The sequence below is a fragment of the Apium graveolens genome, chromosome 4 (genome assembly GCF_009905375.1).
Source record: "Apium graveolens cultivar Ventura chromosome 4, ASM990537v1, whole genome shotgun sequence".
NCBI classification, from domain to species: domain Eukaryota; kingdom Viridiplantae; phylum Streptophyta; class Magnoliopsida; order Apiales; family Apiaceae; genus Apium; species Apium graveolens.
Genome location: NC_133650.1, coordinates 297,070,628 through 297,096,663, shown reverse-complemented (window position 1 = coordinate 297,096,663; position 26,036 = coordinate 297,070,628). Strand labels below are relative to the sequence as shown.

General features: G+C 35.3%; 6 protein-coding genes across 7 annotated transcripts; 2 read left to right on the top strand and 4 right to left on the bottom strand.

Annotated features, from left to right (window-relative positions):
• The first annotated feature begins 3,496 nt into the window (after positions 1–3,496).
• Positions 3,497–4,057, top strand: LOC141719866 (uncharacterized). The gene has a single exon (XM_074522231.1). The coding sequence runs from the start codon at positions 3,497–3,499 to the stop codon at positions 4,055–4,057; it is 561 nt and encodes a 186-aa protein (XP_074378332.1).
• Positions 4,058–5,128: 1,071 nt separating this feature from the next.
• LOC141719865 (FBD-associated F-box protein At1g66320-like) lies at positions 5,129–6,847 on the bottom strand. The gene is made up of 4 exons (XM_074522230.1): positions 6,132–6,847; positions 5,907–6,078; positions 5,647–5,823; positions 5,129–5,538 (listed from the first exon to the last, which is right to left on the bottom strand). The coding sequence occupies exons 1-4, from the start codon at positions 6,845–6,847 to the stop codon at positions 5,179–5,181; spliced, it is 1,425 nt and encodes a 474-aa protein (XP_074378331.1). The 3' UTR covers positions 5,129–5,178.
• Positions 6,848–10,623: 3,776 nt separating this feature from the next.
• LOC141721290 (uncharacterized) lies at positions 10,624–13,191 on the bottom strand. Its single transcript, XM_074524125.1, has 2 exons — positions 12,956–13,191; positions 10,624–11,876 (listed from the first exon to the last, which is right to left on the bottom strand). The coding sequence occupies exon 2, from the start codon at positions 11,782–11,784 to the stop codon at positions 11,287–11,289; it is 498 nt and encodes a 165-aa protein (XP_074380226.1). The 5' UTR covers positions 11,785–11,876; positions 12,956–13,191; the 3' UTR covers positions 10,624–11,286.
• Positions 13,192–14,028: 837 nt separating this feature from the next.
• Positions 14,029–16,673, bottom strand: LOC141721289 (uncharacterized). 2 transcript variants are annotated; one of them, XM_074524123.1, is made up of 7 exons: positions 16,352–16,673; positions 16,151–16,263; positions 15,670–15,745; positions 15,365–15,393; positions 14,934–15,027; positions 14,551–14,640; positions 14,029–14,449 (listed from the first exon to the last, which is right to left on the bottom strand). In XM_074524123.1, exons 1-7 carry the CDS (start codon positions 16,523–16,525, stop codon positions 14,291–14,293), a joined length of 735 nt encoding a protein of 244 aa, XP_074380224.1. In that variant the 5' UTR covers positions 16,526–16,673; the 3' UTR covers positions 14,029–14,290. The 2 variants fall into 2 exon arrangements, with proteins under 2 accessions (XP_074380224.1, XP_074380225.1); XM_074524124.1 differs by lacking the exons at positions 14,934–15,027; positions 15,365–15,393.
• A 763-nt stretch (positions 16,674–17,436) lies between these two features.
• On the top strand, positions 17,437–19,260 carry LOC141721287 (septum-promoting GTP-binding protein 1). The gene is made up of 6 exons (XM_074524122.1): positions 17,437–17,799; positions 17,877–18,000; positions 18,162–18,258; positions 18,370–18,409; positions 18,856–18,939; positions 19,028–19,260. The coding sequence occupies exons 1-6, from the start codon at positions 17,500–17,502 to the stop codon at positions 19,190–19,192; spliced, it is 810 nt and encodes a 269-aa protein (XP_074380223.1). The 5' UTR covers positions 17,437–17,499; the 3' UTR covers positions 19,193–19,260.
• Positions 19,261–19,568: 308 nt separating this feature from the next.
• On the bottom strand, positions 19,569–24,840 carry LOC141721286 (uncharacterized). The gene is made up of 11 exons (XM_074524121.1): positions 24,685–24,840; positions 22,735–23,519; positions 22,141–22,208; positions 21,663–21,729; positions 21,477–21,534; positions 21,147–21,239; positions 20,842–20,956; positions 20,711–20,758; positions 20,564–20,609; positions 20,399–20,469; positions 19,569–19,892 (listed from the first exon to the last, which is right to left on the bottom strand). The coding sequence occupies exons 2-11, from the start codon at positions 23,491–23,493 to the stop codon at positions 19,853–19,855; spliced, it is 1,365 nt and encodes a 454-aa protein (XP_074380222.1). The 5' UTR covers positions 23,494–23,519; positions 24,685–24,840; the 3' UTR covers positions 19,569–19,852.
• Between the last annotated feature and the right edge of the window lie 1,196 nt (positions 24,841–26,036).

The window sequence follows — 26,036 nt, the reverse complement described above, 5'->3', positions numbered from 1 at the left end:
AAGCTTGCATTCATTGTCATGGAAGGGATAACGGTACATTGATTAAAGTGGTTGCGAGGCAAGTCGCTTGCAATTAAATGGGATGAAAACTGAGTTAATGAGACGATTTGGAGGATCAAAATCTAGAAACTCCTATGAGAAATTGGCGGAGTTTCGACAAGAATCGACTACTGAAGAATATATTCAAGCATCCGAATATGTGGCAGGCATGATTCCGGGACTACCAGAACAAGCGTATGTGGGAAATTTTATTAACGGGCTGAAAGAGAGCATTAAACGGAGGTTACGCGTATATGATCCGCGGGAGTTAGTTCGAACTATGGAGTTGGCAAAAGATATTGAGGAAGAGCTATGGGGTGAACATCCACATCTGCAGTCATTCCCAACCCAATTCCACGCATATCCGGATACATGATGATAAACATGACTCCAACACCAGTACATAGAGTCGACCAACAATTGAAAGCGGCAACACAAGTTCTAAGAACTATAGTTTTTTCAACCCACCAGCCCCAACAAAGCAGCGGGGGTAATTTGAACATTTCACCGGAAGAGATGAGAGCCCGGCGAGCCAGAAATCAATGTTTTAGTTGTGAAGGCCAATTCTCACAAGCCATGTTTGCCCAAATGCTCATTTGAGAGTTATGATTGCAGTCGCGAATCAAGAAGAAGATTTATTGGCAAATCAGGAGGAAGGAGATGATATGGAGCCGTTATCAAATATGGAGTGCCAAAAAATGGAGTTACATCTATATTCTAAAGCAGGAATTACACGACCGCGCACTATGAAAATTTAAGGAATATTACAAAAACATCCCATATTGATCCTTGTTGATAGTGGTGCAAGCCACAATTTCATTTCAGCGGACTTGGTCAAAAGAATGGGTTTACCAGTAATAGCAACAAAGGGATTTGGAGTCAAATTAGGTGATGGGCATACAGTGCCTTGTACGAGCTTATGCAGAGCTGTTAATGTGAGTATAGGGGACTTGAATGTTACAACAGATTGTTATCCATTCAAATTAGGAGGGGTGGATCTAATTCTGGGCATCGCTTGGCTTGAAAGATTGGGAGAGGTGAAAGTAAATTGGCAGAAGATGACAATGACATTTGATGCAGATGGGTATCTACGAAGATTATAAGGATCCAGCTTAAACTACATTTGTAGTTTGTTTGAAATCTATTCTCAACACTTTAGAGGTAGAAATTTGTTTTGTGTTATGGGCTATGGCTTCTGTGAAATCAATAGATTCTATTTTTCAACACTTATCTGAAGAGCAACAACGATCAGTAAACCTTTTGTTAGACCAGTATGCCAGAGTTTTTCAAGAACCAGCTGGTTTACCTCCTCGGAGGGATCGATCACACGTAATTACTTTAAAACCGGGTGTTAGTGTTGTGAATGTGCAACCTTATCGATATGCTCACAGCCTGAAAAATGAGACTGAATGCTTGGTGCAGGAGATGTTGGGTGCTGGAATTATTCAACCTAGTAGCAGCCCTTTTGCAAGTCCAGTTTTTTGGTCAAAAAGAAGGACGGTAATTGGCGATTCTGTATGGACTATCGTGTTTTAAACGAGGCAACTATTCCAGATAAGTATCTGATTCCAGTTATAAACGAGTTATTAGATGAATTATGCGGGCTTCTTATTTTTCAAAGATTGATATGAAAGCAGGGTATCATCAAATTTGTGTTCACTCTAACGACATTCCAAAAACGGAATTTAGAACTCATGACGACCATTATAAATTTTTAGTGCTCCCCTTCGGACTTACAAATGGACCGACTATATTTCAGTCAATAATGAATGATTTATTCAGGCCTTATTTATGAAAATTTGTGCTGGTGTTTTTTGATGATATATTGATTTATAGTACAGATTGGGAGTCTCACTTGGAACATATGTGGATAGTGTTGGATACTCTCCGCTCTCAACAATTTTTTGCTAATCGAAAGAAATGCATTTTTGGGCAGCAGCAAGTTGAATACTTAGGCCATATAATATCTAACACAGGAGTTGTTGTGGATCCAGAAAAGTTAAAAGATGTGGAGCAGTGGCCAATACCTCGTTCGGTGAAGGCTGTTAGGGGGTTTCTCGGTGTTACGGACTACTACCGCAAATTTATTCGAGATTATGATAAAATTGTTCGGCCCCTTACTACTCAAGAAAGACTTTTTTGTTTGGAACCAGGAAACTCAAGATGCATTTGAATTATTAAAGTATGCCTTAGTCACAGGCCCTGTCCTTGCCATGCCCACTTTTCTAAACCATTTCTAGTGGAGTGTGATGCTTCCGGAAGAGGCATAGGGGTTGTTTTAATGCAAGATAATCGGCCCATAGCCTATTTCAGCAAGGCAATTTCTGACCGGGCACTTAGCAAGTCAGCATATGAGAAAGAGCATTGGTCTCAACTGTCCACCATTGGCGACCGTATTTGTTGGGGAGGGAGTTTATTGTTCGCACTGATCATAAGACCCTTAAACATTTTTTAACCCAACGCATATCAACTCCAGATCAGCAGAAATGGCTATCTCGCTTGTTAGGCTACACATTTCAGATTTTGTATAAAACCTGGAAATGACAATAACGCGGCTGATGCTTTATCGCGTTGTGATGATGATGGTGAAATAGCATTAAAGATGGCTGATGAGGTAAAATTATCGGCCATATCTCGACCACAATGGAACGATACATTGATCTTAACAACAACAGTCAGATATGATCCGTACTTGTCTAAAATTGTGACGGCATTGGAAAGTAATCAACCTACACTCTCAGGTTACACCCTCTCTCATGGTCAACTACTCTATAAAGGACGTTTGGTTATCCCATCTACTTCTGAGTGGGTGACTAAATTTCTTGAAGAATTTCATTCAACTCCTTCAGGCGGACATTCAGGTTTTCTTCGTATTTACAAACGTATCTCCAACAACCTTTTTTGGACTGGTATGAAGGCTAATATTATGTAATATATGGCAGAATGTATTATTTGTCAGCAACACAAATATCAGACCAGTTCTCCAGCAGGTCTACTTCAGCCCCTAGCATTACCTACGATTGTTTGGGAATATGTATCGTTAGATTTTATTTCAGGGTTGTCCCAGTTGCAAGGCTATGACACATTGTTCGTGGTAATCGATCGTTTCTCGAAATGTGGTCATTTTCTGCTCTTGAAGCACCCATATATAGCTAAAAAGGTTGTTGAATTGTATGCTAAAGAAATTGCTCGCTTACATGGCATGCCTCAATCGATTGTGAGTGACCGTGATCCTAATTTTCTGAGCCAATTTTGGACTGAATTCTTTAAATTACAGGGTACGATGTTGAGAATGAGTTCGTCCTACCATCCAGAGATAGATTGACAGACCAAGGTATTGAATCGTTGTGTCGAGACTTATCTGCGCTGTTTTGCTTCAGATCAACCTAAACAGTGGAGTCGTTAGGTACACTAGGAAGAATATTGGTTCAATACCTCTTTCCAATCCGCCACTAAGATGACTCCATTTCAGGTTGTTTATAATCGTTCTCCGCCATCGATCAGGAAATTTTTGGTTGGTGAAACAGTTGTGGAAGCGGTGGCACAAGAATTGGAGGAACGAGACGGGATTCTTCGTCAACTTGAATATAATTTGGAAAGGGCCCAACATCGGATGAAAAAACAAACTGATTTGAAACGTAGAGACTATTCTTTTGAGGTAGGAGACTGGGTGAATTTGAAGCTTCGCCCTTATCGCCAACAAACAATTGCCAGACGTGTCCATCCTAAGTTATCTGCTCGTTTTTATGGCCCATTTGAAATTACTGTGAAAATTGGCACGGTAGCATATCGCTTACAACTCTCGGAAGGTTCTCGCATTCATCTGGTCTTTCACATCTCGCAACTGAAAAGGGTTATAGGACATCAACATCAGGCTGGTCATCTACCTGCAGGCCTGGAAGTAGAGCTGCCTGCAACAGCTAAGCCACAATTTGTTGTGGCATTCCGTGACTTAGTCATGGTGAATACACAAGTACTAATTCATTGGAAAGGACTTTTTAAGGATGATGCTACATAGGAAGATGTTGGCACAATTACGGAGCAATTTCTTTCATTTCGCCTTGAGGACAAGGCTGGTCTTGAGAAGGGAGGTATTGTTAGACCCTCGATTATAGCGACATACCATTGAAGACCAAGGAAAGTTAAAGAACTAAAAACGTATCAAAGGCGTGAAAAGAAAGGAAATAGGGTGGATGCATAATCAGTTGGTCAGCTATACATCATGATTGGTGGAGAAGAATTGGCAGACTTAATTGAGAGAATAAATGACATATTATATAATTAAATGAAGTTTTCTGCATGATTTGGGGGATCTAATTGAAGAGTGATATAGTATTTAATCCAACACGTAGGTATAGATTAGGCATCGAGTTTTATAAGTGTTTTTTAGCAGAGAAGCTCTCGCTGATGGTGAAGCACCATCTATTGTAATTCTGGCGTGGCACCAGAATTCTTTCGATTTACTACTATAATAATATCTCTATTTATTCCATATTTTACTTATATGAACTAGGTTCATAACTGGATGCAAAACTTAATTCATTGTCCTCTAAGAAATGATAAATTCTTATGACTGATTGCATTGTGTCAAAGGGTAACCGTTTATTTTACACTAATATGTATTTTAAACCAAAAAAAGGGATTTGTATATAGAAATATTTCTACATGATTAGTTTTTCATATTTTTATAATTTTTAATATAGACGTAGACAACTAAGTATTCACATGTACCATTTAAGTTGGAATTTGTTTAAAGGATACTTACAAATACGAAAGTAAAAAAATTAAGTATGAAAAGAGGTGCTAGAAGCAGGAAAATTCCAATCCTCCATAATAAATTTAAAAAAGGAAAACTTTGTCAACAGTGGAAAAAATGGGGAGATGAAGTGAACCCAGAGAACTTCCTTGTTATTATATAGTTTTCCAATAAAAAGATATGATCTCAAATTAACATCATAGACTATAGTAACCATTTTCTTGGGGTTTGCACGCAGGGGAGGGGGGTTGTTTCACTAGCCATCAGCTGGCTGGATGGTTAAGAGTTAAGACCGTCATGTACCATCTTAGTAAACCTAAATTTTCAGATTTGTGTTGCATTATAATCTGACTCGTCTGTGTAATATTAAAATTTAAATTTATTCATACATATACAACAAAGATAATCAAATTAGGTAAAAATATAGAGAACCTAGCTGCTGTGGGGGAAGGGGGTTCAATCACTACTGAAACATTCATAGGGCTCCTGGGAAATGACAACAAGTTCCGGATAGCAGTTATCTCTTTATTGGTGCAATTATCAGCACATTTCACCGTGACTCTACGCATTCTTGGAGCTCTTGTAGTGAGATATTTCACAAACTCTATTTCAAGAACTTGTCCCCTAAAGTTCTGAACGGTCACGGCTCTTAAACAACATGCAATGCAGTCAGATATCCCTTTTTTCTCCCAAAACAAATGCTCAGGATGGCATAACTTTCCAACCTTACACAGGTCTCTAACCTGTGTGTAAGGAAATAGCAGAAAAGTATGCAGTCAAGATACTGAATATTTCAAAACACCCTACCATGGATTTCTGTCTTCTTCCAAGCTATAATACAGGAAACATACCTCCACAGTTATGTCAAGCCTTTTCAACTGAAAACACACTCGGAATATGTAGGATAAGAGAATCGCTTGTCTTATATCATTCAAATCCAAAGATGTAGATAAGACTTGCAAATTATGGAATGCACTTACATAGCCCATTCGACAAGAATATAGAGGATGGGAACGTTCGTAGCAGGACTGAAAAAACAGTTTAGTAAGACAGCTTGTTAGATTCTTTTAGGAATTTTGAACAAAGAAAACTTAAAGGAAAAAACTTGTACCAGAAAACCAGTGCAACGTTCAAGAAGCTTCTCTTGAGTGAGATACGACTCTCTAAGTTCTTGAGAGGCACCTTCAGCACTACAGTAAGCTTGTAATTCAGCCACTCCTGGTGCATCAATGACAACAGAAGACCATCTGCAATATACCTTATAGAGTATCAGGATGTGAGAGCTTTAGAAGAGATACTGATGTTGTCAATATTCAAGCACGGCAGCTCTAGAAACTTGAGATTTCCACTAGAGATCTCCAGTTTTGAAAATCCTTGACATTGAAGCATACTTAATTTCTCCAGACTTTCGCAGAAAGAGAATATTTCAGTGATTAATTTGGTACCTAAAACCAAACCACTCAATTTCAGAGTTCGGAGCCTTTCACAACTTTGGAAGGGAGAGGTGTCTAAGAGTCTGTAAGATGTCAGTTCAAGACACTCAAGAGAACTGAAGATACCAGCGCATAATCCCAAATGTTCGACATTATAGTCTATGCCAATAATTGCGTTCTCAAAACATTTAAGAGAAAGTGCTCTAACTTTTTTTCTCATGAGAAGCTCTTCGACCCATTTTTCTAATTCTCCACTATTTATATTGGTAGAAAAATGAACAATTTGACTGTGGGTGACTTCGTCCTTTATAGACTGGATAACAGAGGTGTACAATTCCGTGCAACGCATAAGATATTCCCGTGAGCGCCTAATAGGAGTGAGCTCCTTACCATTTTGTGACTCCCTCTTGGCAAGCTCGACATTTTGTTCACTAATGCTTGCTGGATCTAGATCAAGACGCATCACATACTTCCAAGCATATTTCCAACTTTTTACCAAAACGCTTGTTCTTACAGCTTCCTTCACCGGCAGCCATGAGATGATATTACTGAAGACTGCTTCAGGAAGAAAATTGCTTATATCAATCTCTTGCTTACTCCTTTTTTCCCTTGATTCCATCTAATCTGTGTGCATAAAGGGAAATTCCTGTCCAATAGAGTAACATAAATAGATTAGCTATATATTCCATATCCGAGAATGATTCTCGAAAGGTTATCTATATATTGAAGAAAGCTAAAAAAGAAGACAAATCCACACTTAGAACATCTAAATATTTGCAGTTTTAGAGCAAATGGTGTAAACTGTAAACACGTTTATAAAATTAATTGAGCAGATTTGTTCCCCAATTCATAGTTGTTAAATTACTTAGCAATATCACAATATATAAAAGTAACACAGATGAAATCGAGCCCTAAAGATCTTCGTATGCCATATATCAAACGGGATGAGTTCGGCTCAGGCTTCAACAGAATTTTTTTTGCTTCAGATACTTTTTCAAACTTATCCCAACAGAAGTGTGAGAAACGATTCAGAAATTAATAAAAGAACAGAGGTTTAATAGCTTACCAAACAAAAGGAACAGATAGAATCCTTCCGACTGGCTAACTAGGATTATTAACAAGCGTGAATAGGAATGGTGACAGATTTTCCCCTCAGGACTCTTGATAGAGACACAGATTTCATTACTGTCGGTAGCGGCTGTAGGATAAATTTCAGGGCACACCGGAATTTTTTGATATATTAATTGAAAAACGCATCAGATAAACTAAATACTCAAGAGATAAATAATAAAAAAAGAACTTGTTTATTTTTTAAACATCAATAATCATTACTATTTTAGGTACAAAAGAGTCGGTAGGAAAATCATAATTATCTTATGGGCTATTACTTTAAGTTGTTCTTATTATTTGATAATTACTAGATGATTATTATTTGACAACGTAACAGACATAAATGCTAGTACGAAGACGATATGAAATAAAAAGTACATTCCAAAGTAGAAAAATCAAAATGATAAGGGTAATTAAAATTGTAATCATCTAAAATTGGGTATATGTACAAATGATCAACTGTTTTAAAAAGAAAGAAGTCAGACTTAATTTTGTAGTATCTTAGGCATAGTTCTCATGGTCTCAATTATCGTAAAGAAGAAAATCATCACCAAACAGAACATATTACAGAACCTGTGTATTCCACTTGCAGAACATAGTCTCGGAGGGTAAGATACAAGAACTTGCTTCTAAAATGACCCCGCGAGCTGACAGTGTACTTAAAATCGTCAAAAAAATTAATGAGCTAAAAAACCTCAAATAGGTAAGATATAAGAAGTTTTGTGTCTCCGCTAAAACTCAAACCTCCAACCTCTGGTAATTAAAAGTATGTTTTTTAATCTAAAAAGTAACTTACAAGTTAAATAATTACTTATAAATTTATTGTTTAGCTTGGTAAATATGACTCACTTGTAATTTGAAATCTGACGAGTGCAAAATATGTAGTTATTTCAGTCACTTATTTCAAGTTGCTAATTTGACTTCATATACATGAATTTTATCAGGCCATCTATCCTTTTCTTAAAACCTACTTATACTTCTCTAGCTCCAATTTAACCTTCTACAGACTGTAAATTGAGAATCTACCATAGTCAGGTCATAGGTCGTGCCATTAAAATCTGCGGCCTTGCTGACCTTTTGATTTCACCATCAAATATATTTTGTGTTGAATGCTTTTAATATCCTTCTGCAGTGCAGTAATTTTCAGTAAAGGCTTAGCTAATATTTTGTGAGTTTAGTACATGGATTTACTTGATGCTTATCTCAAAGATTTAGGTAATATATAAATATCAAACAGGTTCAAACTTCGTTAGTTAGTATGCTAGACCTACAATAGGTCTGATAAGCTACGTATACTTTCACACTCAGTTACCTATTTCCCCATATGCTATAATAATACATCTAACAATTACCTTTACTTAACCTGAAAGCATTACAAATATAAAGCCCCAACTAGTGACAATTGTTTAGAAATTATTGAATTTGCACATCCTTATCACTTACAATTAATTAAACACCTAAACGTCAAACAGAAAGTGATAACCAATAAATAGTATATAATTAACATTGATTTTGTGTAAAATATTCAGTTTTGTCTAAGGAACCATAAAATATTCATGAGCAAGCTAAATTTACACATTAAGGTAGACTTAGCTGAAAAATGAGGTTTTTTCCAAGTCAAGATACAGTTGCAATGCTACATTTGATTGTTAAACCAGGGCGTACTGTAAATAATTCATAACTGCTCTATCGGAATAGCTTAAAGTAATGACTAATGAGGCTGCATTTGCTTGTGGATTGAAGGAGATTTGTAAATGTTGTGGGACAGAGATCTACTACGGAGGGAATCCAGGGGTCTGTTGCTTACATATAAACTAAATGCTATTTGCCGTTCCTACATTTTTCAACTCGCGGAATACAATCTCAAGTATGTTCATGGAGCAAAATGTTTGATATAATAATTACACAGTTGATCAGACCTGAGATAGAGATGCAACAACTGGCAATGTGCAGCTTTAGCCAAGAAATCAGAGCTGTTGTAAATCCTGGGGAACCACTTGCGAAACACTACAACTGGCGGGTGGATTCGTAGCACACTCCACGAGACATTGCAGCTGCACATACGATCATTCATTGTGTCGAACAAAATCTGTACAAACAACAAAACTATCAACCCTAGTCCTCCCCAATGGCATCTTGAGCAAGAATCTCTCACTAAAGAATCAGAATCTTTAACTTTTGGAACAATGTGGGTGAGAACTTTTGTCAAATAGGTTGCAGACGGCAGCACAAAGCCCGTTTTATGAAATATGATCATGGTAAATGAATTGTGTGAAAAAAATTTGGAAAAGTATTGGGAAAAAACAGAAAAAATTGCAAGGATATGAATGAAATTGAGAGGTACCATTTTTTAAATTGACCTAAAAAAATTGTTTTATAATATTATTGTTAAGCTGTTTATGAATGCCTGCTTGTAATTGCAGTTTATTTTGTTGCTTATTCGAATATCAGCAATTCAGTATGCAGTATGCACAACTTAAAAACGAGTACAAATAGTTTATGATTTAACTACTTGTATAGTATGCCTGGTTTTAAAATCGAAAACCGCCATCAGGGTCTTTAGAAATTGAACTATGGAAACGAGAATAAGATATGAGATTTCAATACATATATATACTAAAATCTCATTATCGTTAACCGGATTGAAATCTCATATATCAAATGGTCCCCTTAATAGTTAATATACATCCATCCTGTGAATGAGTGTGCTGGCACATGTTTTTGTTATTCATCAGGTGCTCAGATCCAGAGCAACTAGTCTGAAAATCGTTTTGTCTGTAACTCATTGTTCTTGAGGAATCAAACATTAACATAATTAGCAAAAGTTATCACACATATTTTGGTGTAATTCATGCAACATAAAGAAATAAGAGACAGAGAGCAGAAATAGTCTGAGAAACATTACTACTAGACAAGTAATTGGTTGTCATAACTTCAATATGCAAGTCAATTAATCTTGTATAAAAAAACATCACATCTTCCCCATGATCCCTCAAATTTAATGTCGAATAACAAGCAAAAATGCAGAGAATTCTCCTTATCATCTAACCTGCCAATCAAAAGGGCTCAATATGATCCCATTTTATCCCCCTTTGGATTGTAGATAACATAAAAAAATGATACAAGTATAGAAGATAAGAAGTATTTGAATGGAGTACTACTCTACTCAATTTGACCAGCTCAACATTTAAAATTTAAAAAAAAAAAAAATTAGACAGAGCAGAAACTGTGAAGCTTTTAAGATAAATCACACAAAACACCAATTAATCATGATAAAGAAGGGGGACAAAAATATGAATGCCAGGTGGTTAGAAAATAGTACAGAGAGTTTAAGCAACTTAAATGTAGTCACTACCTACACATGAACACAGTTAACATATCACCACCCATCCATCACAAGGATAGAAGAGATCTGCATGTTATATAAAGATTACAAAGGAAGTCTTGGCGAAACATTAGGCACAATATCAAACTTACTATGGCCAATTACCCGACAAAGATACAACTTAAAACCACCTCACTTCAAGTACAAGCTTCTTCTACCTTCACTCCTACAGTAGAAAAGATGATACATAAATCTTGCACTAATGCATCATCTATCGCCGAGAGAATGGCGGGAAAAACTCCAGTACAGATAGGCACCAGAGGCACTGTTGGATCTCTCATAATGCAGGAGATTGAGTACTTCACGCAGCTGGAACTGAAGGGCCAGAATATATCACAGAAACCCTTAGACCGCAAACTCCAAGATGAAGGTAGCACAAGTAGTTGCTCCAAACCAAATCTTGGCTCCATAATTACAATCCCAAAAAAGAAGAAGAGGGGAAGCAGCAGACTCTTGCCAAGCATGTGCTCTATGGTGGACGTTGTCGAGAAGAGGAATCAACAAAATCTGAGTTCTAGTTTTAGTTATAGGTCTCTGAAAGCAGATGTCAATATCTTGCAGGTTTAGTTAGTGCTCTCTGAGAGCTTTGAGAAACTGAGCTTTTTGAGTCGATTTGCTAATGGGGTTGTCCATGCCCTATCAGGGTGACCACATTTTATGTCTACAATTTCAACTAAGTAAGATCCCTTTTTGTCTGGTTTTTTTCTAATAGGAGTTGCATCTACAGAAACATTACCAGAGTTGAGCATTGGAATTTTATGGTTTTTTCTGTTGTAGTGTTTCTCTTTCCTTGCAAGGTCATCGTTTCTATCACTATTACTGCTGCTATGGCTACTGCTTGCTTCGTTTGCTGATAATTTTGGTCTTAATCTTTTGGGCGATGCAATACCACCCGATGCTAGTATGGTAGCTGCAGAAGATTTATCTTTTGATGGTATTGCTTTCCGGGGTGCATGCCTCATAGATTCTAATTCCTTTGACATTAAGGAGCTGATGGTCCCAGTTGTTCCGACTTTGATGGATCCTCCACCACCCTTGATAGCTTCCAATGTGTGGACCATGTCTACCAGAGCTCCACAGAGTTATGAAAATCTTTCTTCTACAGGAGTCTTTTACAATCACTTGAGGTTCTATAAGTCAGTGCAGTTTAATCCTGTAACAGTAGAATTATGTATATATAAGACGTGGGTGTTGCATAAGAGGCTGGTAGCACAACTGGAAGTGTCTACAGTTATTATGATAAACATTACATAAAATTGCTTCATACTAAAGAAAATACCAAGTATCAAAAGGGAAAACTGAACATAGAGAGAAATCGCAAGCCACAAAGTAAGTGCAATTATAACCAAAAGGCAATGTCACAAAAGTGACAGTTAATGTTCACAAAACTCAGGAATCTAACCTTTTAGAAGCAAATTCTTTCTGATTCCAAAAGCAACATTTTTGTAAGGAAACGTGAAGACAAAAAGTTGTAATTCTATTGTGGCATTAACAGCAAGAGATCCAGAATCACGGAGTGCCCGAGCAGTGGCAAAGTTATTGTTAATTAATTAAAAGAAACAGCAAGAGATCTCAAAGTTGCATTTCTAATTAAATTACATAAAAAAAATCAATTTCCCGACACTTCAATCTATCCACCAGCTCAATTTCCAGGATCTACAACATGCTAATTTTTGGCCACATCATTACCCAATAACATACGAATGAGTTGAAGCCTACTAAAAACTAATTCTGGGAATGTTAATCTGCAAACACAGCTACAAAATGGAGTCTAGAATCATCAACTTCGAATACCAGCTTAGCTATAAACAAAAGAAAGAATCTAAGCCTACAGAACCTCCAAAATAAATACATTAACATGATAGCTCCCATCCATTGCAAATACCTAATAGAAAGTTTCAGGTTTCAGCTATGGTTAAGATGAAAGCAGATCAGCAATCTTAATGTAAACAACAAGAATTCAATGCTTATTAAATTTATCAAATTCAACCAATTTGAATAAATTCAAGATTTTTAATGGATTCAAGAGGTGTTGAATGAATACAGGACCATTTCATTAAACCAAGACCAACAAACTACATCAACACAAATATCCAGCTCTCTAGTTTCTCCTCTACTACAACAAAACTGTATATATAAAACAATAACAAGTAAGATCTAGAAAAACTTATAAAAAGAGAGTATAAAAATGAAGTCTAGTAAACCAAGAACAGGAGGAGGAGCTGAGCTTACCAAGAAGGTAGAACAATGAGCATTAACTGCAAATGGAGATAAGATCAGACATCAAATCAAGCAGAAACTGAAATTAAGCAAGAAAATACAAGCCCATCTCATAAGAAGCAGTAATAATGTGTTGCAACTACCAGAATTATAATATGGATGATGGATAAAAATATAAAGCTACTTAACATGAAGCTAGTACTGTAGTACAGTAGATATTGGTACTAAATTAGTGGGGACACCGCCATGCATTTATATGAATTTGACATTTTCAGTAAATATGTGCAATGAAGTCAATGAAAGCGGCTTCAACCCGAGATCTGACACACGTCATGTTTGGTGTTTACTCACGTCTTCAAGCTGTGGGCACCCATGTTTTTTTTAATGCCAACGAGTCATGAAAACAATAACCTTACTGAATAATTGTAGTAAATTGTAGTACCGTTTTTGCTTGCACAAGATTTCTTTCCTTTTTTTTTTGTTTTATGAAAATTGGCAAAAATAATAACAGAAAAGTCGGTTACTTTTTTCTAATTAAACACACTCATACACATTTTGTACACAAGGTCCGAACTCTCGACACCCCGCGAATGGAGCGAGCTAGTTAAAAAAAATTAACAGTTGTCATTTTAAAAAATCTTTCCCAGCTGTTTTTAAGTGAAATTCATGATCTGTGACTCTGTGTGTGTATTGAGGTGGGGGTGGGGGGAAGGGGGGTTGTTATATACAGATTCAGCAATCGTTCATTTTGTTCAGCTTCATTTCACTTTCTTATAAACAATCAGGCAGCTTGATGATGGTCAGACAACTGTATACAAGAATTAGTGCTAGTTCCTTAGTATGAAACAATATATTTAGCAGTCTGTTGTACTCTGTGAAAGACAAGTAATACAGCTCTGTTCACAAAGGTAATGCTACTGCAAACATGAATTTCAACATCATCATTCTTGCTTAGAGTTCTAGCCACGCCAAAAAGTCTTCCATCTTAAAATCCTATCTAAATGGCTATGAGGACAGCAGCCTCATTCGCACGCCAGTCCAGCAAATCAGGTGCAAGGGCATTAAGTTGACAAGGAGAACTAAGATCAGCTGAAGAATAGAGTTCTGATATTGTTCTAGTATCATAATCCCAATGTAAACAAGAAGAAAGTAGCCATACAATTGGTGAAAATTCAACTAATAGATTACAATGGTCATTACAAATATTAATCATATAACTAACTTCTTATCTATGTTATGCTGGACTGAGTGCATTTAACATTACAAGACTAGGAGAGGGTCTGAATCAGGAGGGAAAGGCAACATTGGCGTTTCATGGTTGTTTTACCTCCAAGGAACATAGATGCTCTAATGCTGCAGCAGTTCCTCCCTAATTGTTTCCACATTCATAAACTGTTCATTGTTTTTGGAGTCATCAGTCATCTCATGCAACACGAATTTATTTGCCTCCCATACACAATCTAGATATAAAACTTGCTCATTTGTAGGGAACAGATCCTTATATAACTGCAAATTGTGTAAATGAATGAGAGGATTAAATGTGTAATTGTAATGAATGTACGAGGCTACACGAATATTTTTCTGAAGTTATCAAGTTGAAGATTGACCTCAAGTCCTTCTTGGGTCAATTCCACGTTCTGCCCCTTTACAGAGAGAAAAGATGCCGCATTGAACACAATAATGACATCAAGTAGAATCTGTAAAGAAAAATGCAGATTTTCAATAAAAAGATCCAATGTTCTGCCGTTAGCTACAAGTACTTGGAACTTTAATAACATCAGGATCCATATCAATGGTATATAATATTAAAGAAGACCAAGTACAACTCTCTAGAATTCTTAACTAACATTCTCATTATTGTTCAAGTAGGACCATTGAGCTAATTTACAGCTGTTTTGCTAACTACAGCATTAAAAGTTAAGAACTTTACTTCATTTACTGTATAAGTAGAATACAATCAAATAACTCTCAGAATATGCACAGTGCTTACTTGCTGAACCAAAGCTCTTAGACGAGCAAGCAAAGCTGTAATCATTATAGAAAAGCCCATGAAAAAGGATTGGGCGAGCAAGATAGATATCTGCCTAGCAATAGTTAACTAGGAAACAAAGCATGTTACTCTTGTACTATATTCTGTATCTGATAGTGAAGAAACTTGTGCATAAAAAATCATTTTACATATGCTAGAAACCTAAAATCCAATCCGTTGAAGCTCTTGGTACCCTGCAGTGGCAGATAACAATTTATGGGAATTTAGCATTAATGTAAGGATAATGCAACTTTATACTTAGCCTTCAACTACTAACGCTTATTAATATTAACCGCCAGGTGCAAACTACCCAATTCATTTGTGATATTACATCTAAAATATTACTTAACACACTCAGATGCTGTAATTGGTCAATAAATAATCAAGGATACGTGGCTGCCTCCATCACTGGTTCAACTATCTGCATTTAGACAGCAAGTGTCAAAGTAAGTGAAGAATCAACTAATGCATCAATGAACTAGTGATTGCATATAGCTATTAAGTGTTTTACCAAAAGATATGACCAGGAACATGCTTATCAAATAAAACCATTCAAAAAAGAGTTATGACTTGTGACCACATGACAGTATTAATTTTAACCTTCTACGATCTCATATATGCTAAAAAACATATCAGTTTGCTCACTAAAATGTTAAGTTTAACCGAGGACCATGTTGTTGTTGACAAGTGACAACACCTGAGAAAGTAGCCGCGCAGCTCCTAGGAGTCGTTCCAAAAGATTATGTTTTTCATCACATGTTTTCCTCTTTAACCTGTTGCACAGTAATTCCCAAAAATAAATTCAAAAACTGAGGAATGCTAACTAATTTGCTTAATTGTTCTCTACTGAAAGGAGATCGAGGAGAATATAAGAATTAAAGCAGTTGAAACCAATGTCTAGCAGCACGAAGATAAGCAATCGCTAATATCAGATATGAGAAATTAATCAAGCAATTTATAAGTCCTCCTCCTCCATTTCCTCTAAATTCTAATGTTAAGCATCGCGTTACAATTGCAAATATCTTTGCAAACAAATGTGCATTGTATATTGTATGCCATACTAAAACCAAATAACAAACAAGTCGAAGTACTTGTCATTTCCGACGTGCTAGTAATATTTTATAATACATACCATACTTATTAAAATGGTACCAGTACTATGATAGAGTGAAACAAACCTTCCTAAAAGCTGTAATTTCTGCTTAGACCTTCTCTCCTTAATAAACTCAAACAACGAGCTCAAAATTTCTTCTAAACCAGCTGAATGCAGAAGCCTCAAATCACTTCTAATCTACACCACAAGAAATAAATAGAATAAAACATATAAATTCATTTAATTAATGTACAAACACACATATTTAAATATTTAAATATATAACCTTCAAGAGATGATGAAAATATAAGCAGTGCTTATGCTGATTCTTGTTTTTATAGACTATTTTATCAAGAATACTGCTTTCTACTTGGAGCTTTTCAAGAAAGCACTTTAACCTCATCTCTATATTTTCAACATCTTCCCTAATCAACTCGCTTTCTGTACCAACAAAACCCATATTGTATATTCTATCTTAATAGCAAGCAGTTCAGAACTTCATTCAGGCATTTTATCAAACAGTTTCTGTGCAAGTTATTTGGGTTGGGTGTACTTATCTTCGTTTACATCGATATTGGGCTTTATAATGTGCAGCCTATTGGGCCCGGACTACTCTTTTTTGTTGTTTTTTCTATTATAATTATCTTCTAACAAAAATTAACCAGTGACTTCAAGAAAAAAATAACTTACAGTGATAAAAGAAATTTAAAAATACTTACAATGTAAACTAATTACATATATATTTTTAAAATTATTTAATAACTGTGTTTTGAATTAAAAACAAAAATATTAAACAGTTTTCCTAAAAATAATTTTTTTAAAAACAATAAAATACAGTACATTTTTTTCTTAAAAGGAACGCTTTGCAAAATAATAAAAGTGCACAAAACAAAACCAGAGACGTAAACACCAATAAGCCGGCCCATATAGAATAATTTGGTACTCCCTCGGTTCCGGCAAACGTTCCGGTTTTGACTTTTTACACTATTTATGGTAAATAATTACGTCTAATTTATAAGATCAAATATAGTCATGAGTGATCTTATTCGATTCGTATTTATGATTATTTTAATTCAATGAAATTTTTATATTTAACACTAATATAAAATTAAAAATATTAACCATAAAAAATATGAATTGACAAACGTGTCAAAGACGAACCGGAAAAGTATTTACGGAAGGAGGGAGTAGTTGAAATTACAAAAAGTTAAAGGTCAACAGTCCCGATGTAAATTGTACACTTTCATAAAAACTTTTAATTAAAATATTAATAATAAATAGAAAATAATGCATAAGTTGTATACACCTCAAAACACGTTGAACAAGAAGAAACAAGGGAAGTAACATATTTTAGACAAAGTAGCAAAAAAACAAACAATAGAACTAAATCTTCTTCTCCTCTGCTATGCCTATAAGTCTCAATGAAAGACCAATATGAAAGTGAACAAACATTTCATGGTTCGAAAGTACATTAGTTGGAGAATGGTTACAGAAAAAGTTACAATTTTAAAACAATATTCGAGGTTTTTATGGGACAGAATACTTCTTTGCTCCACAGGGAAGCCTAGTGATTACCAGCTTCTGAATAAGGTCGAACATTCTTCTTTTTCGGAGGAGGGAAACGATGAGTATGCGATGAGTTCTGCATCTTGTCGATATGATTCAGATTGCGAGTTTATTAGAGTGAAGATTATTTTGTTAGGTGATTGCAAAATTGGAAAAACAAGCTTTGTGGTGAGTGGTTTGTGATATTGTTATTTTTTTCCATGCATATTTGCCTTGGTTTTATTGTTACAAATTTTATTTTGAAGACCAAGTATGCAGACGATGAACGATTAGAGACAAGATGCTTGGAAACAAAAGGACTGAATTTGACAGACAGATCCTTGCTTGTTAAAGGAGCAAGGATTGCTTTTACTATATGGGATGTTGGAGGTATTACTTTTTTGTTCTGTTCGCCATAGTCAATTGCAGAATTTTAAATACTCGCGTGTTCATAAGAACTAGGAAATCGCTATTAAGATATCAAACTTTTACAAGTTCTTTTCAAAACCTATCTGGTAGTACCCAAGTGATATGCCTGTCAATTTCTGTAGGTAGCAAAGAATCAGCAGACCAAGTTCCGCTTGCTTGCAAAGATGCTGCAGCAATTTTGTTCATGTTTGATCTTACTAGCCGGTGTACACTATATAGGTATCAATCATAAATTTCATTGGTCAGATGTATGAAACTATGTAGGCTACAGCACATTAACAATGTCGATGATTTCTTATTAACTAGCTCAATCTTTCTGTGTGCATACAGCGTAGTTGAGTGGTATAGTAAAGCAAGGAAATGGAACCAGGTTAGCATTCTCTGATGTTGCTCAGTTGATATATATCATATATGCCCTTCCATCATTTCATAATGCAAACAAGTCTTTTCTGAAAATAAAAAGTTCATGTTCAAGGAGATAAACTTACAACAGAAACAAAACTTACAGTTTAAGTTCTACAATTGCTTGGTTTTGTTCTTTGTGCTGTAAGTTACTGTCAATTTCTTATTAAGAGAGCGTTTGGAAACTTGCATTGCATTTCAAATGAGGGATTTTAAATGATAGGATTTGAGTTGTCATTTCAAATTCTCGTGTTTATACTAATATTTGAATGTCATGAATTTCAAATGAAATCCAAATCTAAATTCTCAAACAGCTTATTTGATTAAACCCAGAATTTCAAATGAAATTCAGTTTCTCAAACGGGCCATAATTTCATTTTGCACGTGTATGATTATGTCTTCGCCATACTGCAGACAGCAATTCCCATACTAGTTGGGACCAAATTTGATGAATTTATCCGGCTTCCACCAGATCTTCAATGGACGATAGTGGTTGAGGTACACTATCAGTTTGTGTTTATGTGTGTGAGAGTATCAATTGCTGTGTTTTTGTGTTGATATCGTAACTATCTTCTACTAAATACAGGCAAGAGAATGCGCAAAGGCAATAAAAGCAACTCTCTTCTTCTCAAGTGCAATCCACAACATCAATGTTAACAAAATTTTCAAGTTCTTAGTGGCTAAACACTTTAATTTACCATGGTCCGTAGAGCGTAATCTGACACCTGGTGAACCCGTAATCGACTACTAGATCATTTTGAATTGTTTTTTTTTCCTTTCATCAGTTTTTCTAGTACATTTTATTAGCTACACAATCTCGATTTCATTAGCAATGCTCCAGCAATATTGCAATCTACTGAGAACGTCAAGTTTTTGTAAATTAGCCAGCATCCCAACACAATCAACACACCTATTGGTTGCAACTTACAAGTAGCTCATTCTGTACCAAGGCGAGTCAAATATCTCCTAGATTTTGTAAACAACTGATGCAGAACTTAGATAGGACATACATCAACAATGTGCACAACTACACAGTAGTTTTTTGGTTGAAAAATTAAAAGCTGTGGGGCGCAAATGTAGGAGTTTAATGAAATTGCTAATTGACGGAATAAAAAACAGAAATTCAGTAACATAAAAACTAAAACCTCTTTACTGAAGTACTAAATCTTACAAACAACTAGAAACCATTAATTTATATGGAACATATGATGCTACCATAGTGTTGCTACTACAAAAGTGAAGCAAACATGAAGAAAATCCAGTTCCACATGTGAATATTTTGAAAAAACTCAACCAAATTCCAACATTTTACATGATTCCAATCTGAGTCATCCATCCAGACCAAAATATCCAAACATCTTCCAAAGGCAAACCAGCAAGATGCCACAACAGGTGAAGCCATTGATGATCATTATCCCGCTGAGTTTTCATGCAGTAGAACATACTCGCGACTAGGAAACCATAATTTAAACTATTAGAACTGTACTTGGAAAATAGATATATGTATTGAACATGGTTCCATGTTTTGCAATAGGGGTATAATGACAAAATTTATGCAAGTCATGCTTAACGTAGCCTTATGACCACCAAATAGCACAATATCCGTGAGGACTGGAGTAAAACAAAAGACTATTTAGCAAAAAAGCAACTAGAGACTAGCTTTGATCACGGTACACAAATCAGGAAGAGAATCGTCTCTGGGATAAAATGCAAAGAAATTGGAAAGACGGAATAAAATACCCCCTCCAACCCTGCATGCAAACATTTCACTAGTCCGCTTGGCATGAACTTTAAGGCACGACACAAACATACTTAAACACAGGTCCTGACAATTTTATAACATAAATGAAATATAACTCTATAAAGAACATGTGAGATCACCAAAACCTATGAACAAAGCAGACAATATACCTTAAATAATTTTTGAGCACTTGCACATTATTAAAATTAAACTTACCTACTATTACCAAACTTTATGGTGTCTTTCTCACGAAGTTCATAATAACGTTGAGGGTCAATGCGCTCCTCCTGCATGTGCAAATCGAATGTTTAACAAACTCATGACCTTTTTTTGTAAATTGAAACTAAAATGACAGAGAAGAGATTGCTCAAGAATGCTCACATTAATAAAAGTTCCATTTGTGCTTCCAAGATCCATAATGTAAGGCCTGCATTGCAAACCAAAGATGCATGTAAAGTTTTTCATTTGATGGTACACTGTCAACTTGCATAAGCAAAATTGATTATAGCTCTAAATTAATGTTCTTACTTTACTTGCTTTGACAAAGTACCATCAGGTTGTTCCGTTTCTACTTGCCTGGCAACAAAAAGAACTCATTCATAACCTATCTGAAAACACAAATGATATAGAACAAGTACATGGCATATTCATTTATCAACCTGTATTGAAGAACAGCATGTTGTTTGCTGCATGAAGGGTGATCTGTAGGAATATCTGCCACCCTCCTTTCTCTCCCAAAAAGGTAAGATGTTTGTCTATGTACATACAAGGGCTCTGTTCATGGACAAGCACAGAGAAGTACATTGGCAAAAGACACAAAAAATTATAAATATTGTTAAAGAATTAACAATCAGCCAACACTGTCAAACAAAAGTAAAAGAGGAAAATGAATAACATTATAACACATCAATTTTCACATTAACATACAAGATCCCATATCTAAAAACAAAAAGAACGAGCATACCATTAAGCACATCTCCACCCTTGAAAACATAAAGTCGCCATCTTGTTTCGGGTTTCCGAGCATCTGGGGCCTCATTGAAGAGCAGTGTGATACCTGATAGACATATAAAATCAGGTGATAGATGCCCAAAATAGTAATAACTTAGACAATTGTAAACTTTTTCTTATGTCTATTCATAAATAATTGCTGTATTTACTTCCCAGCGATTTATGTTCATTCTCGATATAAATTCATTAATAGCAACTTTAATCTAGTTCGAGATAAAGCATAACGTACGTGTACAAATCTGTAGCCAGTATTCAAATTAAGATCAAGGAATCTAAAAATTACCCCTAAACCGATTTGTTTCTTCAGCAAGCTTTCCAGACAGCTCAAATGAAGGCTTTTGCTGCAATTTAAATTAGTTTGTAGTAAGAGTTAGTATTTAATTACAAATAGGATTCTATCTATCTTGATGATGATTGTAAATCAAATTAGTTTGTAGTTCAGATACTTGGCTGAAGTTGTCATAGTTACCTTTTCTTTCTTTTCCAAGGCCTCTGCTGCAGCTGCCATCTTAGCAACTGAATCATCATTAGTGTTCCTGCACAAGTTAAGAAAAGAAATTTAAAGACTTAGTGTACACTGTTTATCACATTCAACAATATCAGACAGAAAAGATTTCATGGTGGTAGAGGTTTATATAGATTACCTACTCAGGATGTTATTATACAATGAAGAGTAGATAAAATTACATTAAAAGGCAATATAACATAATTACTCGGACACTCCTTTACATCAACGACTTCATGCTTGATCTTACATTAAAAATATTTATTGCATGCACAATGTTTTTGAGTTACACAAATTTAATAATATTATGATGAAGATCAATTTACTTGTAAAAATGAACTCAGCCTATCACCCGAACTGATCTAGTTACCCACCATCTTGCTAGAGTTTTCTTATAAGAAAGATAAATAGAGTGAACAGTAACTGAAAATGCATCACTTACCCGTGTCCGCCTCTTGAATTGTGTTCGCCTCCTCTTGAATTATGTTCGCCTCTTCTTGACATTTTTCCCTGAAAGAAAACATGTATAAAATTTACAGAAAAATAGAAAGGGAAAAAATGAAAATATATTCTATGATCAAACTAATTGTGCCATCTATTGGTAAAAAATAACTTGCTCAAAATATATGTTTTGAAGTCAAATCATTCAAGTAAACAAGAAACTCAAGAATGAAAGTGAAAGCATGCATCAATCCCACTAAAAGTTTTACCTGAATTTAATATAAAAGAGTCAAGGGATGACCTTTGATTTTGAGAGTCAAAGGTTTATAAGAGGCTAGTAGAATATACTCCTTGTAGTAAAGCATAATTTTAATAGCAAATTTAAGTTTCCTGAAGGTCCTCGACAAAAAGCCATCAAGATGAAAAGCTAACACAGAAAAATAATATTTAAAATCACCAAAAAGCATTTTATTGTTCACTAATTATAAAAACTACAGATAGGATTCCATTTGAAGTCACTCATAAAAAAAAGGGGAATGAACTTCCAAATCCAGGCAAGTTAATTAAGTTAAAGGCAGTGGATATCACCAGACACCTCATCACGGTCTCTTCGTTCAGAAGCATTAGGAGGCGATCTGGACCTAGTCTGGTTATGGTCTGATGGTGAACTTGACCTTCCACGTTTCGACCTACCCGAGCCATTACGAGTTGCATCCCTTCCAGACTTGTTCTCCCTTCTAGCACTTGGTTCTTCTTCCTCTGAATCCCTTTCCCTACGTGTAGACCTTTCGCTGACTCTAAGGTTAGTATTTTGTGCCCTCTCGTCTTTCAATCCAGACCCATTTTCATCTTTTGCTCTACGTAATCTCTTTGTACGTGGGGAAGGCGAACGAACTGCAGGAGATATTGATTTTTCTGGTTTGGGGGATCTAGTTTGATTAGAAGTTCTGCCCCTTGAAGGCACATGATGTACAGGAGACCTTGACCTGCCACGGGTCGACGGTTTGTCTCTAACCGGAGAATAAGATGACTTTGTATGTCTCCCTGACCTTCTTTCACCTAAAGGTTTATCTTTCACCGGAGAATGAGATACAGGTGACCTCGACTTAGCACGTCTTGGGGATCTGGCTCGACCTGATGGCCTTTCTCTCAACTGAGAATTTTCAGGTGACCTTGACATTGCACGTCTAGGGGACCTAGTTCGACTTGATGACTTCTCTTTGACTGGGGACCTTGCTTTGTATGAACTCTTATGACGGGCAGGAGATTTTTCTCTTCGTAATGGGCTCCTCTTATGACTTGTATCACGAGTCCTAACTGGAGATTCCGAATCATCAGATGGATAGCGGCCCATTATTTGCCTCTCCGGTTGGAGCTCACCTAAAAGATAATGTCCAAAGTTAAAATATCCAAGAAATATCACGATAATTAGTATTTTTAGAAGAGACAGACCAGGACCATTATCCCTTTAAATTACTCAAGACACAAAAAAGGGGAAGTTTTATCTTCTCAAGATAGGCTTACATCGAGGTATTATTGTTTGAAACCAACTGAGATGTGCTCCTTATAATTTGGAGTAATGGTCATCATGAAAAGGGCAAAATCATAACTCATAATACAACACAAATTCATCTTATATCAATATACAACATTCACAAATGAGGAATGTGGTTTCTTATGCTAGGGGTGGCAATGTACCTACAAACACGACTAGGTAATGGAAACACCCAGAAAATGACAAGAAATGCGTCGATCAACCAAAATACGACTCAAATGACTAGTTTCTTTCTCTTTTTTCTGAAAGACGAAATGACTAATTTATCAGAAAAATTATTCCTTTACAAGATTAATATTCACAATTCATTCCTCTAATACAAAGAATGTAGTGTTAGGACACAAAATAGCCACATTTAAAAAGCCCCAAGTCCAAAAATACCACCCTTAAAAAACACAAACCTTTAACAGAACATAAGACAAACACATACCTGCATACAAATAGCATTCAGTCATGAACCAGTTCAAACAACACAAAACTCTAATCTAAACCATTATATGCATTACTATCACACATTGCCAACAGAAAAACAAATCCACAAATCTCAATTCATCATCCATAACTGTTACAGAGTTTCAAAATGTATTTAATACTTGCGGGAACACTTGAACTAATTTTTGCCAAGCTTGCAGACTATAAATTATTTAATTAGCACTGGACCCCGAAATAAACTCTCGAACGAGAAGCATACTTAAATCTTTGCATAATACACACAAACTCTACCGCTAAATGATAATATAATGTGCAAAAGTATTAAAGTTCGTTGAGGCATTTAATCAAACAGTTCTCCTACACTACTTTTATCAAGCACGTAACCTTTAAATTAATTTAAAAAAACACATAAAAAAGAACTAATTGATTCTATAAACACATGAAATTTTAACTCGCATCAGAATTGTAGAGATTCTTAACCGATACACAAATCCGTTATAATTAGGGATTCATATATTTATGCGTATGAATATGAATATGAATATGAATATAGCATACCTTGTAAATCTCTAGTTCAAAATTACACAATGTTGATCCCCAGTGATTGAAATTGCCCAAAAATATATATTTAGGTATGTTTTTAGTTCATATGGTCGTGTGAACTGCGAAGCTGGGAGAGGATGGGTAAAGAGAGATAAAAAAGAATGCGGGGAACATGGGTAATAATAACATGGGTCAATCACGTATTTGGCCCATCTAACTTTAATAAAAACTAGCCTATAATTTGGCCCATCTGACTTTAATAAAAATCAAAAACTAGCCTATAATTTAGCCCATCTAACTTTAATAAAAATCGGTTACACTGTTATTTTAAATAATATCTAATTTAATATTTTATTTATTAAATTTATTAAAAATTAAGTATGTTCGAATAAGTATTTTCAAATTTATCTTTAATTAAAATATGTATTTTTAATAATTAGGCAGTTAAAAATGGTTAATATTTTTTAAAGTTAAATTAGGTTTTAAACAATGAATATTTTTTTTAAGTTAATTTAGGTTTTAAAATAGGTTTATGGTATCACTCTGATTTAGATATACATTTTGTGTGATATTTGTATGCTAGATCCCCAATCATTTTGATAGCCAATCATTTTGATAGTAGATGATTATCTGTACATCTTGTGCTAGAATAAATGTGTAGTTTAAATAGTGATAGTTGTGATATGTTTATGTTAGGAGTATACTATAATTGGTACAGTCTTGTTGAATACACTCTTGACATAAATAGCCGATTTTATGACTTTTAATCTTGATCTTAAACTATTTGACTCTGATGATCATGCACTGCTTAACTCTGACATGGATATTTGATCCTGTAGTGTTAAACTTTGATTACTTTCTGCAAATCTTATTATTTTAAAATATTTTTCACCTCTCTATACGATCTTGTCTATATTGGGCTAACTTGAACTGTTTTAAGCTAATGAGTTTTGAATAGATGGTATTGACAAATGAATCATAAAGTATAATCATCTGAAACATCCTTCATGATTCCGTCGTGTGGTGATAAGTTGAGATAAACTTCTTTGAACCTAAAATTACTCTGGTAATGATAGCTAAATTCTCTGATATTGTGTTTCGGAAGTTTGTGATCATCAACCTTCGGTGGTTTTAGGAACTGACTATGAGCCTATCAAACCCCGTAGGTTCCGACCCAAGTCAATAGAACCAAACACTTATCAAACAACATTCATTACCTCGCTCTGAAAAATTCACCATATTTTGCTCTGATTTATCTATTTTTTCTTGAAATATCAACTTAGTGATCATACAAATTAACCATTTGATTTTGGAGTTGTGTTGAGAAATAGGGAGATAGTGCCAAGAAGCACCACATAAGAAAGGAA